Source organism: Suncus etruscus, chromosome 2 (genome assembly GCF_024139225.1).
Source record: "Suncus etruscus isolate mSunEtr1 chromosome 2, mSunEtr1.pri.cur, whole genome shotgun sequence".
NCBI lineage: Eukaryota > Metazoa > Chordata > Mammalia > Eulipotyphla > Soricidae > Suncus > Suncus etruscus.
Genome location: NC_064849.1, coordinates 137,649,397 through 137,662,579, shown reverse-complemented (window position 1 = coordinate 137,662,579; position 13,183 = coordinate 137,649,397). Strand labels below are relative to the sequence as shown.

Below are 13,183 nucleotides of genomic sequence, written 5' to 3'. Positions count from 1 at the left end.
ATTTCGCTCACCCACCCCAGCCCCTGCCTCTCTCTCTGCTTCTCTCTCACACACTCTTATCATTGCCGTGGTAGTTGTCATTACAGTTAATGCTCACTGCACTCACCACTCTTTGTGGCAAGCTTTATATCATGGGCTGATCCTCCTGGCACTCATCTTAATTATATCTGAATATTATTGCCATTCTTTTATTTTTTTTATATCTTGTAGATGAGACTATTCTGTCTATCCCTCTCCTTCTGGTTCATATCACTCAGCATAAGTCTCCATCCCCATCCATGTACAGGCAAATTTCATGACTTAATTTTTCCCAACAACTGTATACATTCAATTGTGTAGATGTACGACAGCTTCTTTAGCCACTCATCTGTTGTTGGGTTACCTGAATAGTTTCCAGATTCTGGCTGTGATAAATAGTGCTGTGATGAACATAGGAATGCAGAGGGCATTTTTTGTACTGGTGTGTGTGTGTGTGTGTGTGTGTGTGTGTGTGTGTGTGTTCCTAGGGTATATCCCTAGAAGTAGTATTACTGCATCATATAGGAGTTCTATTTCCAATTTTTTGAGGAATTTCCATATTGTTTTCCAGAAAGACTGGATTAGATGTAACTCATTCTCATTTATCTTTTACGGACATTTGAAAATAGATTAGAAAATAATAATAATTTTGTCATTTTCCACAGAGCACTATCCCTTTCCATATTTTCCCTTCTTTCTTCACCTAGTTTTGATTCTATGACCTTTTTCCTTTTCAAACTTCCTAAATCTTCTACCATTCACATCAACTACATACTTAAAAATTACATTACTGAGAAAATACAATTAGGCAGAAATTTTACCATTTTTCCCACCTATGCACTTTCCATATCTGTCATCTATTATAATGAATGACACATCGCTAGCCATAGCAAAGGATAATTTCACTAAACTTCTCCATGACTGCCTTATTTTAATTTTTTCCTTTGCTTCAGGAATTTCTTTAACTATACTAGTTTCTTCTCATAGTTTCTATTACTTCTGACCTTAAAATCAAATAATGTAAAATAACACTTCTGATTCCATTTTCTGAGCCTACTACAAGTAATCTGTATTCCATTTATCTATGAGTTTAGTCTTTATATCCTTATTTCACGCATCATATAAAACTTCCATCTACATTACTTCACAAAGACCTCTTTTATCAGGGTCTCTGGCCTCCATATTACTAAAATTCTTCTTAACTTGGTTTCTGACTAAATTTCAAAAAATTTTCCTTCTATTGCAATTTTTATACACTTGCTTCTCTGATATCAGAGTAAGATTTTCCCCTACATAACCAATCACACTTCCAAAGCTTCTTGTGGATCTTTCTCTTCACTTCTAAACCAGTCTGCAAGGTGGTTTTTTTGTTTTAGTTTTATGCACTATGGCTTATAGTATTGTTGCTGATATGGTTTTAATACATCTTTTACCAACTTTCAGCATCTCCTCCTCCTGGTTGAGCACTTCCCTCTACCACAGTTGCTGTGGGTGGTGGTGGGAGGGAGGACACAACATGGGTCACCTGGATGAAACCTGGGTCAACAGTGTACAAGGCAAAGTGTACCTGCTGTACTATCTTTTTGGCCATGTAACATCTTTTTTAAAAAAAGTTTAATCTGAACAAATATAAAAAAAAAATCCAAGGGAGGAGACTAACACTCCTGCATTAGAAGCTTGTACAAAAAAAAAAAAAAAAAAAAAAAACCAAACAACCCTTTACTTAGCCTGCAGCTGACAGGTTTTAGACTCTATAGACTAGAGCCTTTGCTCTTAATAGGACAGGTGAACTCAATCTGGTGTTTGGAGTGAATGACTAAGGCAGCGTTACTATCCTTTCCCAGCTGCATGACATGTGCAGTTCCTACTGAATGACACTCATTTCCTTAAATTCTGGGATGCTGAGCAGTATTCTGTCATGTTTTCTTCTCTTGTTGAAAAGAAAAGAACAGCTCCTATTAAGCTAGAACTGTTGAGTTGTGCAGACATTAAAACAGAGAAAAGTGTTTCTTTTCTTATTTGGTAAATATTTTGCTTTTGAAGCATCAGTGACTAATCACAGCTGCTTCCCTCAGTTACAAATGTTGCCAATCAGGTAAAATTCCAAATGAAATACACAATCCACTAGATATTGCATTATACAGTACAATGGAGTCTTGAGCCCCTGTGAAATATATGTATTAAGTATGCATGCATTCAGCAAATCAAACAAAGAAGCTAATGGGTTTCTGATTAGTGTTCTATTATGGAGATGCTTGCAGCTCACCCTGACTCATCTTAAACATGACCAAATGGTATTAAAGTTTGATGAACAATCTGCTAAGTGCCATCCTTCTGGTTAAATACCTCAAACTAAACTTTGGTTAGATTCACTCTCAAAAAATAAGGGCAAAGAAAAAGCTTTAATTCAGTTGAGATATTCTTTTATCTCTATTCTTGTTTCACTTGATTCATAAAACAGCCTGTTCCCTAAGGGATTTACAAGGTCATTAATGGGCAATGGCAAATTCTACTCAGAAATTTGTATTTGGAAAAACAACCAAATAGCAAATGAGCTTTTATTCAACATTTACATTTATAAATAAATTTGTAATAATAAACTGATACTTTGAACAAGGAAAATATATGCAAAAATTCATTTTCTCAAAGACTCATTCCAACTGCAAAGGAATTACCCTTAGTTATTACCCTTAATTGTAGTTCATAAAAATGCATAATTGTTTTTAATAAAAGCTGAAAGTTACAATCTGCTATATAACCACATGATTACAACTAAGTTCTTGCTGATGAAAGATACTCTTTCAGACAATCCAAGATTGGATTCTACCTTGACCGTAGTTGTTGGAGGACGGAACTCAGAAAATTGATCACAGACACACCAAACTGGCAGTTATGAAACCTGCCTCCTCGAAGCCCAGATCCAACTTACAAAGTAAACCTAGTTCAGAATGAAACAATGAAGTAATGACTGACAAGAGGAACAGCGCTTATCAAAAGTTAACAACTTTAGGTGTCTTTGTTTTAGGTTTCTGTAGTTTGGGCACATCCAACAGTTCCTCAGAGTCAGCACTCATTCCCTTTGCCCAGCGACCAACTGTGATCCTTCTCTCTGTAAAGGAATACACAAGTGAAAATGTAAGAATGACCGTCAAACATATATCTAGATTGATACTGGCTTAGCAAGAGAACTAGCTTTGATACGGATAATCACAAGGAGGGAAGATTTCATCACTAAAAAGTGAGCAATTCCATAATTGATTATAACCCTTGATTTCAGAGTACCACAGGCAATTTCTCATCCCAATTAGAGAAATGCGGTAACTACTTTGCAATGCACAAATTGATGAGAAAGCTCTCTCATTCTTTCCCAGAGTTCATCATTAGAGAGTCAATGAATTCCAAGAGTCTGTAAACAGCAAGACTTATGAAGCATCAATTCTAAATGCACAAGATTCCACCTGTGAAATTATACAACATCTGCTTGTCAGTCTTGTCATTTGGGAAGTGGCAATCCTCCCAGGAGGGAGAATTCAAATTCCACTTCATCATTTCAATCTTGTTGCCTACAACGTAGTAAAGACTATCTTTTTCTAGACAAGCATGTAAACAAGAACTCTTGGTTTTTCATATTTAAATGTTAGGGGAAAGTAAGAATACGTAAATTTATTTCAGAAGCACCATGACAAAGCAAAATACAACTTTTTTATTTTAGTGTTTCTGAACGTGTGTGTGTGTGTGTGTGTGTGTGTGTGTGTGTGTGTGTGTGTGTGTGTGTGTGTGTACATGCTTTTTTTCATGGAACACTACTTGGCAGTCCTATCTTTTTTTTTTCTTTTTTTTTTGTTCTTGAGCCACAACCAGCGATGCTCAGAGCTCATTCCTTGCTCTATACTCAGGAAATCACTCCTGGTAGAGTGCAGGATTTCATATGGAGTGCAGGGATTGAGTCTCAGTTAGCAACCTGCAAGGCCTTATTTGCTGTACTACCTCTCTGGCCCTATTATTGCTTTCTTTCATTTAGAATTATCATCATTCTAACACAGGTAAGAAAATGTAGTCACCGACTCTACTTCCTCCATATGTGCCAAAAGTATAATGATCATTTCTGAAGCTTCTTTTTTAAGGCACAATCTCTTAGAGAACAGTAGATTAGACTAAAGAGTAATCTGTTTATGTAGATTTTGATAATTTAGAGTGTAATTTCAGTAGGCAGGAAATATTACTGAAAAGACGCAGTGTACTTCACATATTCTGGAAGTTTTAGCAATCATACCTGAATTCTTCTGGTACAAAGTATATATAAGGATAATCAATCATTGGACGGGGAAAATTATTTTCATTTTTATTTTTTCTTTGTGAATCAATATTTTTCTTCAGTTAACAGAATTAGGTCTATACTTAAATACATTATTTAGATAATGTAACTGCTTATGACTAAGACACTTTATAAAATCAGAGTAACCTATGACTTATGACTTACTGGTCACTCTTCTCCCCACCTGAGAACAGCAGCTAATACTTATCACTACTGTATCTAGTGCCAACAGTGATACGTAAGTCATGAATGTAATAGGAAATAAAACTGCTTTAAAATCAGTAGAACCTCAAAGACATGAATAACAAGATGCAATAGATAGCAGAGGAATCCTAAACCAATCCTTTTACACAGAAGCCCAAAAATCTTACCTGAATTCTTATTTTCAGGACAATCTTTCTGAAAATGTTTCACAGAGCCACAAAGTTTGCAGCCACCACCTATTGAAAGAAGGAAATCAATGAAAATTTCATATACTTACATAGGACTTTTAGTACCTTATTTAATTCGACCACCTTGTCAACTGGAAAAGTAGTTGGAGCCAGGAACATGGGTAGATGTCACCACTCCTATTAAGAAGTCCATTCTCTCTCCCCTTCCACCTCACAGAGCAAAGTCTTCTTTCCCTATCAGTCATGTTATGTAACCAGCTTCAAAAATTCAAAATGCAAGGGATTACTGAGTGATTTCCAAGCTCATATTTTATTATTGTACAGTGGAACATGACACCTGTTTTTTAATTCTCATAACTCTTCCAGGTAAATAATGTAATTCATCAAATTTAAGACCAGACTGACTATAAGATGTATTATTATTTTACAAACTTCTTTGAAAAAAAGATCACTAATTCAATGGTATTCACCAAAGACAGAATGGTTCTGAGCTTAGAGATATTGTCAAATAAGCATACATCTCAGGATCAACGAAATATACTTCCAATTCTAAATACACTAATTTCATTTTATAGATAACAGATGAATAAACTTGGTCAAAGTTTCACAGCTAGTGAGCAGTGGAGCTGGACTATAGATAACTCTTGCATGACAATGACAAAGCAATGCTTTCCCACCTACTTCTCCAAGGAAACCCAAGCTATGAACACAAGAGGTGTCTAGAACCCAAAGATACCAGACATCTCATTAATAAATAATTCAGATGAACAGATGACAGTTTCCTTCTTAAATTTAATCTTAAATATCACAAACTTTTTTGTGAAGATCTCAAGACACTGAGTCAAAGATCAGAATTATATGTCAGACAGGGAATATTTCAGAAGCTGAAATCACAAATACTGAATAGTATATACCAGTCTTTCTACCCAAAATGGTATGTTATGCTGAGATTAAATTCACAACACTCTATTTAAAATTTTAAATACAATTAGTTTGAGATACAATCTATTTGTTATGCTGTTAATTTTTTTTGTAAATACACTCTTAAAGATGTTGAAGTGGGCCCGGAGAGATAGCACAGTGGCATTTGCCTTGCAATCAGCCGATCCAGGACCTAAGGTGGTTGGTTCGAATCCCGGTGTCCCATATGGTCCCCCGTGCCTGCCAGGAGCTATTTCTGAGCAGACAGCCAGAAGTAACCACTGAGCACCGCCGCCGGGTGTGGCCCAAAAGCCAAAAAAAAAAAAAAAAAAAAGATGTTGAAGCATCAAATGTCTGAAATGTACTTTTTTTCTGATTTGGTTAAGATATCAAATCTTGTTATACAGACCAGAACACAGAATAGCACTAGATAAAAATAATGAAATTCTCAAGATTTGCTGCTTAATGGGGCCGGTGAGGTGGCGCTAGAGGTAAGGTGTCTGCCTTGCAAGCACTAGCCAAGGAAGGACCGTGGTTCGATCCCCGGGCATCCCATATGGTCCCCCCAAGCCAGGGGCAATTTCTGAGCAAGTAGCCAGGAGTAATCCCTGAGCATCAAACGGGTGTGAACCAAAAAAAAAAAAAAAAAAAAAAGATTTGCTGCTTAAGAATTTATTCAAGAATGGTTTACAGGGATCTCAAACTCAATTTACCTGGGGGCCGCAGGAGGCAAAGTCGGGGTGATCCTTGAGTGCAAAGTCAGTAGTAAACCTTGAACATTGGGGGGTGTGACCCAAACAACTAAAACAAAACAAAACAAAAAAGATTCCTCTAGGGCAAGGCCACAAAATGTTGTACAGAGGGCCGCGAATGGCCCGAGGGCTGCGAGTTTGAGACTCCTGGTTTAAGAGATCAATTTAAAACACAACTTGTCTAGTAACTCCCTTTCTCCTTGCAAACTCCCTTCCCTTGTTTTTTTTTTTTTTTGGGGGGGGGGGCAAAATCCCAGTTGTGCTTAGGGCTTTCTCCTGGCTCTGCACTCATAGGCCACTACTGTCTTGCAGGGGTTGGGGGCCCATATGTGATGTTAGAGATCAAACCTAAATTGGTGTGTGCAAGGCCAGTGTCAAACCCACTGTACCATCTCTCTAGCCCAACTCACCATTTTTGACTCAGGAAAGTAAGGTGAAGGTACTCACCATCAGCATAAAGTCCTTTGGGATTATCAGGACAAGATTTAGACAGGTGCCCCATTTCCCCACAAACAAAACATTTTGCAAAAGGAAATTCACCTGTAAGAAATAAGGGATGGTTGATTATTAGCCTGAATTGGTTATATGTATTACAAATACGTGTTAACAAATATTACAAATATAGATATAAAATATTACAAATATTATAATATTACAAAAATTACAAATACAATAGAAAACTTATTTATTGTTTTGGTTTAGGGACCACACCTAACAATGCTCAGGATTTACTTCTTGCTCTACATTCAAGAATCATTCCTGGCGGGGATCTCAGGGGATGATGCATGGTGCTCAGAATCAAGCCTGGGTCAGTTATGTGCCTTATCCACTGTACTATAACTCCAGCCTGAAAATGTATTTACCTTAACACAACTTAAAATTTAATCTCATGGGATTCCAAAATATTAAGTAGCTGGGGCTACAGGGTGCTCAAGCGATCAGGAGTATATGAATTGCAGATTCAGGATATGAGTTCAACTACTACATACCCCCAGTAGTGAGTTCAACTACTTCTCACCCCCACCCAGAACACCTAAAAGACACCAGCCACGCTGGACAAACAACACTGAATCACGGGCCTGGACAATGAACTATCCAACACAGTTGGCAAGTATTGCTTCAAGTGGTCACAGGATTCCCCTAAATTCTACCTACTATTTGGGTAGTCCCCCAAAAAAGAGAGCTAAATTTAAATGACATATTTATAACAAATTCTGTCAACCACAAAAATAGAAACAGTCAATACTTATGGGCCACTTTCCCAGTAACCAGACCGAACACACAAAACTTACCTAGAGCTGGGTCTACTTTCGCTTTGCACTTGGTTATTTCATGCTCTGTGGACCCACACCGGTAACATATTCCAGTTCCCATATCATGATTCTCAAGGGCAGCTGGGCAATCTGCAACCCCATGGCCAGGTTTTCTACAATGAAAGCATACCTAAAAAGAAAAATAAGTGTATTTCCACAAGGCAAACCTATACTGGCCTTATCAATTCTTATTATCAAAAAACTTTAAAACACCTGTCATTTATTTATTTGCCTGGATATCACTTTGTTATCTATATAAAAAATAAGGTGTTTCACGCATTGCTAAACAATAAGCTTCCATAAGAGAGTCGTATATCTAGCCTTCGAAAATTCAGTATTCAGGCAATATTCTTGATCCAGTACAGTATCAGAATTGAACCCAGGTCAGCCAGATGCAAAGTAAGTGCCTTACCCACTGTATTACTGCTCTGGCCCTTGAATCATACTTTGAGAGGACGGACCACATTTGGCAGTGCTCAGGGTCCAATGAAGTCTCAAGGATCAAACTAAACCTGCACATGCAAGTATGCCCTCAGCCCACTGAACTATCTCTCTAGCCCTCAAATCATATTTATAAGCATAAGAGAAGTCAAAGAATTCATACCAAAAGTATATTGTTGTTATATGTCTTTAATATTCAGAAAGATAAGTTCTACTTTTTAGGCTATATCCATATTTATAAAATATAATGTATTAAAAATAATGGTTTGTCTGTCTTACCTATTACCTATAATTTGGGAGATATTTTTTCTGAATGAGAGCTTCAGCATAACCAAAGAGGCTATTTAAACTATTTTATCTAATCTGGAAAGATACAATTATTTCTTGATTAATGACTAGCTCATCATTTTATTTTTATCCTTTCAAAATAAGCCCAAAATTTTTATTTATTTTTATTTTTTTTTTGGTTTTTGGGCCACACCCTGTGACGCTCAGGGGTTACTCCTGGCTATGCGCTCAGAAGTTGCTCCTGGCTTCTTGGGGGACCATATGGGACGCCGGGGGATCGAACCGCGGTCCATCCTAGGCTAGCGCAGGCAAGGCAGGCACCTTACCTCCAGCGCCACCGCCCGGCCCCAGCCCAAAATTTTTAAAAATCAAGTTAATAGTACAATGAGTAGGGAGCATGCAGCCAACATGGGTTCAATCCCTGGTATCTCATTAGGTCCCCTGAATACCGAACACATAGCCAGGAGTAAGCTCTAAGCATCGCTGGGGGTGGCGCAAAAAAGGAGAAAAAAAATCAAGTTTAAATACACAAAGTAAAACATGTATTTGAAAGTAGGTTCTTTCTTTTTCCCTTGTTTAATAACATACTAAACAAGAATTAAGTTCCTTTACTCTGCAGAAACTTTTACATTTAAAGAGCTGGTTCTAACACAAAATGTGTATTTATTCTACAAGTACAGAAAAAACTACTGCTGAAAAACGGATCACCACCATTGGAAGACTTGGGTTCTTTTAAAATCAAGATGGCCTTGAGTAACCTGACAATTAAAACCTAATTTTAGGGACTGGGGATGTGGCTTAACTGATCGTGCACAGTGCTAGAGGCCCTGAATTCAGTCATCCTTTCCCCCAATTCCATTCCCATACTTCCCTCCCAGGCCCTCACACCACTTTCTACTGCCTACTCCCAACACCACTGACTTGCCACCTTCACCAAGACCACATGTAGCCTCAGGGCAAGAAAATACCCTGATTTCCAAATACAAATTTCTTAAATAAAAATTTAAAACATTTAAAAAAACACACACAAATTTCTTGAATAGCACTTAAATTGAATGTGTATGTACATGGAAAACTATTGGTAAACTTCAAAATCTTAATACATTTTTTTAAATAAAAAGAGAATTAGCTGAAGATAAGTGACACAAGCTATATGTTATTTTTCAAATTTGTTAATATAAAACACTTCTTTAAGAAAAAGCCTTTGATAGAGAAGAAAAATGTCTGCCACATAAGGCAGTGGGGAGGGTGGGAGGAAATGAGGGACACTGGTGGCAGGAAATATGCACTAGAGAAGGATGCTGTACAGTAGCTATATGACTGAAACTCAATCATAAACAACTTTGTAACTGAAAAAAAACTATTATGAATAACTTGCAAACCATGATTTTAAAAAATGTTTTAAAAATTAAAAAAAAAAGCCGTTGCCTCTTAATTATAACACAAACCTTTCTTCATAGGGTTATATAACATTCTTTTTCAAATACTCTGCAATTCAAATTGCTATTTGTGTGAATGAAATTATTTCAACTTGAATGAAATTTAAATTAGATTAACCTATTTTAAGTTGTAATTTAAACAAAACTGTCCAAATCTAAACAAATGATATCCTTTCTATTATATTTTTTCCTTTTTAAAAATATATTTTTACAAGTCACCAATAAGTTGCAGTTATTCATGAGTGAGTTTCAAGCATACAATGGTTCAATACCAGTGTCCACTTCCCTCCACCAATCCCCATCATTTCCCTCCCACCCATAGTCTACCTATAAGAGGAATACTTTATATTTATATTTTATACTTTATAAAATGCTTTATATTTTATACTTCATAAATATTTTATATTTATAAAATGCATTAAATATTAATATTTATTAAATTTTTATACTTTATAAAACATTTTGCACTATGGTCTACACTACAATTTACAGTTGCTGATACGGCTTCATACATAGCTCTTAACCACCTTTCAGCACCACCTCCTCTTCCTGGTTGATCACTTTCCTCTACCATAGTGTCTGCACCATAGTTGTTGCCCATCCTATCCCCATTCTACCCCCCAGCCCCTGCACATGTGAAAGATCATTCTGTGTCAGTCTCTCTCCCACTAACTTCACTCAGCACTATTCTATCTTATCTACAAATAATGTTTTCTCATATAACCTCTAAAAAGTAATCTTAAAAATATATATCTGGGGACCAGAGAGATGGCATGGAGGTAGGGCATTACCTAAAACAACAAGCAGCCTCTACTAAAAGACATTTGAGAATATAAGGTTCTAATCATAAAAGGCCACACACATTCTGGTGGAAGCAATGGCCTTACCATGGCATTTTTCTTTGCTGCTTGCCTTTTTAATCGTCTTCCTTCCCGACGATTATCTTTCTTTAAAGCAATTGCTATTTCTTCCCTTACTTCTTGACTGTCTGTTGCTATCTTCTCCCCATTGTGAACCATCTGTGAGTTCTGTCTTAGGTACTCCATGAATCCATTCACATCTTCATTTAAGTACTCCTTTTTCTTTTTGTTCTTTTTGTGTTTTGCATGGGGTGCATCCTTTTTAAGAGACAGCTTATTGACTTCACGTTGCTGATGCTTTCGTAAGTTCTGGCTTTTTCCCTCATAGGAGGAGCCTTTCTTCAAGTCCTCCCAGGATGTTGCAGAGAAAGGTCTCTTGTTTTGGGTCGTGGTAACTCGTGCCCACCTAGTCATGGTCTCAACGGAAGTACTTACTAATCTTTAAGACAAATATGGTTGATAAACACCACTAAAAAACAAATAAAAGTTACATGCTAAATCACATGTCTATGATAGTTATGATTAGACATTTTCTTAAACTCACTTAGGTGTATCTATTTAATAACATCCTGCAGAGACATATCTATAAGCAAATCTAGCTCTTACCAATGAAAACAAAACATACAAATACAAGTGCAAGCTTGCTTCAAGTTGGGAAACAATTCCCTGAGAACAAAAATTTAAATTTTGCCAAAATATACAGCATTACAGTGAACCAAGGGATTTGGTCTATATTCTTCAGTTTTCCAGTCCTTTATTTCCATGTCTCTGGCCTTCTGGGAGAAAATGGATCAAGTTGCCTTGGCTAGGGTTTGCCACTACAACGCAAACCATGTACCAAACTAATGAGTGAGTTTATAGAAATCTTATACTTTGAAGAATATTCTTACAACACTCCCAGACAGGTCAAGTATACATATATATATATACACATATACTTATATATTATAATATATAATTATATGCCATATAATTATATATTTATTTTTATTCAAATATAAATATATATCAATATTTAATGTTTAATAATAGTCAACATATTATAATATAATAAATGTTTAATATGAAAGTTTAAATATTAAAATATGTATTTATATATAAAAATACTACAGTGCTGTTATAAAGAGATGTGGGGACCGGAAGTGGCGGAAGAGGGAAGTTAAGCGAATCAAGTCTGGCCGGTGACAGGGGGGAGTTTCCCCTCAGTGACAAGGTATGAGCAGCAGCGCCCGATGGGCCCCTGCGCCCGCGCTCCAGCGGCCTCGCATCCCGCAATCCAACCCCATCTGGCACCAGGGGGGCCTCGGGATCCAGCAGCCAATCCCTCCGCCCTCTCGAAGAACCAGAGAAACCCCAGGGGGCTCAAGTTCCTCCGCTCCACGCAGCTTCTTACCAGGAAGTAGCCTCCAGAGCAGCGGAGTTTGCCGGCCAGAGAAACCCAGGCTGGGCGCTAGCGGCAGGAAGTGCGTCGATCCGAGATGACGTCACTTCCGTCCATCAGGAGCGGCTGCCGCGGGCCAGCGGAAGTTTCATGCTCATATATATACGGTGCTAGGGGCCCTTTCAAAGTCTGCAAATGGGGCTGGTTTTTCTTTATGGAGCCCAGGTCATGGGATGTGCTGTTTTGAACGTGGGACCCCAGTAAAGAGAATTCCTCAATCTGGGATGTCTAGAATTTATAATTTACTGATGGTTTGGAGGGTAAATGAGATGAGGGTCTTGAAGAGGTTTCCCCGAGAAGGTGATCTTAGAATTGAAGTTTGAGGGGCCGGAGAGATAGCATGGAGGTAAGGCATTTGCCTTTCATGCAGGAGGTCATCGGTTCGAATCCCGGCGCCCCATACGGTCCCCCGTGCCTGCCAGGAGCTATTTCTGAGCAGACAGCCAGGAGTAACCCCTGAGCACTGCCGGGTGTGACCCAAAAACCACACACACACACACACACACACACACACACACACACACACACACACAAAAGAATTGAAGTTTGAAAAAAAAATTAAAATCAAGTGAAATTACTTGTAGAAGGTGTTGAGGGCAGAGGGAATGAATCTCAGCGCTTTAGATTTTAGGACTTCCAGTGGCGAAAAGGGAACCATGGAACGTCGTTGTGGTTGGTGGGAATGTAATCACATTTGGTGATTCTCCAAAATAATAATAATAATAATAATAATAATAATAATAATAATAATAATAATAATAATAATAATAATAATAATAATACAAGTGCCATATATTTGAGCAATTCCCCTCTGTTTGTGTAGCCAGAGAATATGGAAAATATGAATCAGGAAAAGTGGAGGAGATTGCACAGAGGGTACAGCTTTGCCTTGCAACTTGTCAACCCCATTTTCATCTTGGGTACCATATATGGACCCCTGAGTACTGCCAGGAGTGATCCTTGAGCACCACAAGCTGTATCCAGAAAAACTAAAGAAAAGTAA

General features: G+C 37.6%; 1 protein-coding gene across 1 annotated transcript; it reads right to left on the bottom strand.

The window, feature by feature from the left end:
- Positions 1-2,958: 2,958 nt before the first annotated feature.
- Positions 2,959-12,187, bottom strand: ZCCHC9 (zinc finger CCHC-type containing 9). Its single transcript, XM_049766300.1, has 6 exons — positions 12,133-12,187; positions 10,767-11,208; positions 7,691-7,841; positions 6,846-6,938; positions 4,705-4,773; positions 2,959-3,127 (listed from the first exon to the last, which is right to left on the bottom strand). Exons 2-6 carry the CDS (start codon positions 11,151-11,153, stop codon positions 3,009-3,011), a joined length of 819 nt encoding a protein of 272 aa, XP_049622257.1. The 5' UTR covers positions 11,154-11,208; positions 12,133-12,187; the 3' UTR covers positions 2,959-3,008.
- Positions 12,188-13,183: the final 996 nt, after the last annotated feature.